Source organism: Fukomys damarensis, unplaced genomic scaffold (genome assembly GCF_012274545.1).
Source record: "Fukomys damarensis isolate Sample0158 unplaced genomic scaffold, DMR_v1.0_HiC HiC_scaffold_25, whole genome shotgun sequence".
Lineage (NCBI taxonomy): Eukaryota > Metazoa > Chordata > Mammalia > Rodentia > Bathyergidae > Fukomys > Fukomys damarensis.
In genome coordinates this window covers 24,356,208-24,360,692 of record NW_022900937.1, presented here as the reverse complement: position 1 = coordinate 24,360,692, position 4,485 = coordinate 24,356,208, and the positions used below count along the sequence as shown (strand labels likewise).

Below are 4,485 nucleotides of genomic sequence, written 5' to 3'. Positions count from 1 at the left end.
GCCGCGCTGCCCCCGCCCCCGCAGCGCTAACCCCGGTCCTCGCCTCCCCCCCCCAGCTCAGTGCGCGCCCGGCCCAGAGCGCGCTCCCTGCCCCATGTCTGCTTTCCCGTCCGTCCCAAGTCCCCGCGCTGCCGCGATGCGTCCCTGCCCGATGTCCCCGGGCTCCGCGCCCGCCCTGGCCCTGATTCTCACTTGGGCGCTGCTGGCTGGACCCGCATCTGCAGGTGAGTGAAGGCCTGAGACCCCGACCCGGCCTGGGGGAGCTCTGAATGATTCCCAGATGGAGAGAATGGCGCAGGGGGTCACCCATATGGGGACTGAGGGAGCTATGCGTCCCCTGCCTCCGGAGGGGTCTCCAGGATCCTCCCTCGGGTGAGCAGGATGGAACTCTCAGAGGCTCTGAATCTGGGATTGCACGGTACTGGTTATGGGGTGTCCAGCCTGGGTGATGGGGCCTAGGAGTCAGCACCCTGGGGCGTGGCTCTGCCCTCCAGATATCCTAGACACCCACCCGCTGGGCACCCTGGGGGGGGGCTCGGGCTGTTTGCCAGGCAGGCTTGGGGTGAAAGGGCACCCAGCAACAGTGAGAAGTGGCTGCCAGCCACAAATGGGGGCACTGTGAGGAGGGGTTGCACAGGGAGTCACCCTGCCCCACCCAAGTGTTCTAGTTACACCTGGGCATCCACCTCCCACACCCTCTGTCCCCAGCACTCTCTGCTCCCCTACTGTGTTTCCAGAGGGCCTTGCTTGCTTCCTGCCTCCTCCTGCCCAGGAGACCAGGTTGGTGACATACAGGACTGCTCAATCTTCAGCCTCCCTGCAGCAGGGCTGGGGCCCCTCAGGTACCCTTTACCCCTCAGAGAGCCCAAGCCACCCCCGCCATGACTCCCTATCCTCAGCCCTAGAGCCCAACCCCAACAGAGACTGAATGAAAGTTTGCCCTCAGAGAGGTGCTGGGCCTCTCTGTCAAGGTGCCAGGAATCCCAGCATTACAGCGTTCTTCCTTTGGAGAGGCAGGCACGGTCTAGTCATGGATCTGTGGCAGAAGGCCTGTCTGTCATTCCTGCCCTGCGTGAATCAGGGCTTCAGCCTGGTCCTTGGGACCATTCCCAAGAGGAAGGGCCTGAGCCTCCCTGCCAGGGGCCCAGGCCACACCCTGCTCCCATCAGAGAGGGAAGCCAGCTCCAAAGGAGGGCATCATGGGGTGCCCAGGAAGGGATGAGTCAGGGCTGGGTATCCAGCTCCCCATCCCTGCTGTCAGGTCTTGGGGCCTAGAGATAGGGAAGGGAGATAGGGAAGGGGTGTCCAAGGAGATGGAGATGGTCAGAATTTGTCCAGCATCAGCCTCCTGCCGAGGGGAATCCCTCAAACACTTCCCTGGCAACCCTATCTCATAGACACTGTGCTATGCAAGGAGAGTCCCAGGGAGTGGATAGGCTGTGTTTGGACTTATTCTGGAAGCAGAAAAGCAAATAAAACTCCAACAGTGATTCCTGCAAAGATCTGAAATCAGGAGCAACCTGGGGTGGACCAAGGGTGTCCCTTGAGCCAAAATGTGGCGGATAGGACAGGATTTGGTACCAGAGCAGCAATAGGCATGGGCGGGGGGGGGACGTGTAGGCAAGCAGAGGGTGCTTAGATTGGAAGATATTCCTAGCATAGACTGGGGAGAGCCTTGGGCTGGGGCACTAGGACCTTAAATGGCAGGATGTGCCGGCTGGCAGTGGAGATCCCACAGCAGTCTTAGGGCAGGAGCTCAGCACAGTTCCTGTGAGGTTTAGAGCATAAAGCCAACGCTGACCTTAGAAGGATTTGGAAATGGGGAGGGTAAAAGGGCTGGCATTCTCCCATGTACCAGCCAGACGAGCTCATCTCTGTCACCACACCTGGTGCAACCCCCAGTCGCCATCTCTGCCTCAGGAGCAGCCCACCCTGAGGATAGCTTGGTCTTACTTGGCCTGGACACCCTCAGCCCCCAGGTCTTCAGATCCCCTGGTCCCTGAGCAAGATGCCCAGGAGACTCCCATGCCAGAGTACCTCAGTCGTGGGCCAGCACAACCAGCACCTTGGGAACCATGCAGGCCAACCTCCCAGCTATATGAATAGGGAAACTGAGTTTCCCAGGAGGGAGTTGGGTGTGCTAAGTCCCACAGGGAACCCCAGTGCCCACACAGAGCCCTCCCTTTTATGACACGTGGATGAAAAATGCAGTACCCAGTAACACGCAGCCCCCACAAAGGGACAGTCACAGGGACAGGATGGATGTGAGCTGAGATGTGGCACAGTTGTAGTCTCAGGTGCTTGGGAGACTGAGGCAGGAGGATCGATTGCATCAGCACAGAAATAACAGGCCGGCCTGGGAAACAGTAAGCGCCTGTTCAAGAAAGGAAAAAAGAGAAAAGAAAAGAGAAGAGGGGGGAAAAGGTCAGAATGAGCATAGTGTATTCGGGGACAACAGTCCCTACACCTCTGGTCTGGCTGACTGAGCCGTTTTTCTCTAAACCTGACTGACTGAAAAGCAGACCATGTGGGGCTGAGGCAAGACCCACATCAGGGGCCTGGCAAGGAGTTCCGTGCCACCCAGATGGGGCTGAGCTGAAGGGGAGTCCTAGCAAGGTACAGGGCACCAGGTCAGGAAGCTGAACCAGGGCAGACCCTGCTGCCTGGAGGGGGGTTCAGGGGATCAGCAGTGCTGAGGACACCCTTGGGGACACCCTGGGAGCCTTGGGTATGTGCCCCTTGCTACCCCAGGCTTCCGGCAGGACGGGGGCCAGACCCATGGCCCAGCCCACCCAGGCTCTCAAGAAACTGTCCTAGGCCAAGGATAACTGACTACGCCCAACTCCACAGCTGGAGGACAAGCAGGGCTTTCAGTGCTGCAGCCACCCAGGGGCCCCCACCAGGTGGCCGGCCCTGTGGGAAGGGGAAGTGAGGACCTAGCAGCTATGGGTACTGGGAACTAGGCGTGCTGCCTAGAGGGCTGTGGGGTTGGAAAGAGCCCCCAGACCAAGCTAGGGTGTGCAGATGCACTTGCACACAGACCTTGGGCACAGCTACTCAGGAACCACGCCTTCTGGCTGGGACCAGGACCCCAGAGGCTTCTGCCTCCCTCTCCAGTCACCCACCTGGCAGCCTGGGCTGGGCAGCACCAGGGCAGGGTGGGCAGTGAGAATGGGGTGAGGTTGAGCCTGGCCTCCCTCTCCTCGTGCCTCTCCCCCAGCTCCCACACCTCTCCTCCAGGTGCAAGGTGGGTCACACTGTGTCCTCACCAGTCCTGAATTGGGGAAAGCAGTCCTAGAAGGAGCGGTGCTCATGTGGACGGAGTGGTGCCTGGATCCTCTCTGCTGTTGGGGTTCCCCCCACCACCATTTCCACTCTGCTTAGGAGATGACACTGTCACGTCAGGGCAGAGCTCTGATCTCTAGAAACGCCCTTGGGGGATTTGACCTTGCTGTCCTGAGTCTCCCAGCAGCACCATGAGTCAGATGTCCCCACTTCCCAGGTGAGGAAACAGGCTCAGAGAGAAGCGGGACCCACCTCAGCTCACTCGGTGGACACAGGCCACAGTGCTCCTGTGTCCCCAGCATCTGCGGGCCTTTCCAGACCAGAGAGAGGCAGCTCTCTGAGCCTCCCAGAATTCTGTACCTGTCCCCATGGCAGGGTCTCCTGCCTCTCCAAAGCTTCCCCACTGGTTCATGGGAAAGCCCTTCCAGGAAGCCCCGCCTACTGGGCAGTAAATGGAGCACATTAGGCCCAGATGTGGGTTGCCGCACTCTGAAAGCAGCATGGGGAGTTCTGGCTAGGGACAGTGCCTGTCCTGTTAACCGTTCCTTCTTCCCATTCAGTGCCTGCCCACGCCTGGACGGCTCTGGCCTGTGTTTAACAGGCTGCCAGTCATGCTCATGCATGAACCGTTTTGATGCATCTCGGAAGCTACCCACCCCAGCCCTTACAGCAAAGACCCCCACCCAGCCCAACCCCACTCCATGGTTTACAGGAAAACAGGGCTCAGAGAGGGGCAGCTGCTTGTCCAGAGTCACGGCATGCCCTTAGCAGTGTGGGCACTGGCCTCTCGGCCCTTTGGCCTTGTTCCCTGGTGTGGGTGCCTTGCCCACAGGACCAGCTGCTCTGAGGGATAGAATCCCTTCAGCTTCCTCCAGGGTGCTGCTGGGCACAGGTCTGGGCCCACCGAGGGCTGTGGACATCACTAGATCTTCAGACTCCTCCACCAGGAACCCCAAGGCTCCCACCTGTACCTACCCAGAGGCAGATGAGCCTAGGACGGGGGGAGTGCCTGACTCACCCCAATTCATGAAGAGCAGCTTCCTGAGAATGTGTTGGGCTTTTGTTTTTGGTTTTGGTTTTTGTTTGTTTATTTGTTTGGTACTGGGGATCGAACTCAGGACCTTGTGCTTCTGAGGAACCACTGAGCAAAATCCCCAGCCACTGTGTTGGGTTTATATATACAAAAAATAATAAATAAAT

At 59.0% G+C, this 4,485-nt stretch overlaps 1 protein-coding gene across 2 annotated transcripts in view; it reads left to right on the top strand.

The window, feature by feature from the left end:
- Window positions 1-4,485, top strand: part of Cspg4 (chondroitin sulfate proteoglycan 4) — a 33,047-nt gene that overhangs the window by 1,849 nt on the left and 26,713 nt on the right. For both annotated transcript variants that reach the window (XM_033756045.1, XM_033756044.1), the window contains exon 2: window positions 57-224. In XM_033756045.1, coding sequence (XP_033611936.1) covers window positions 95-224 — 130 coding nt within the window. In that variant the 5' untranslated portion in view covers window positions 57-94. The remainder of the gene's footprint in view (window positions 1-56; window positions 225-4,485) is intronic.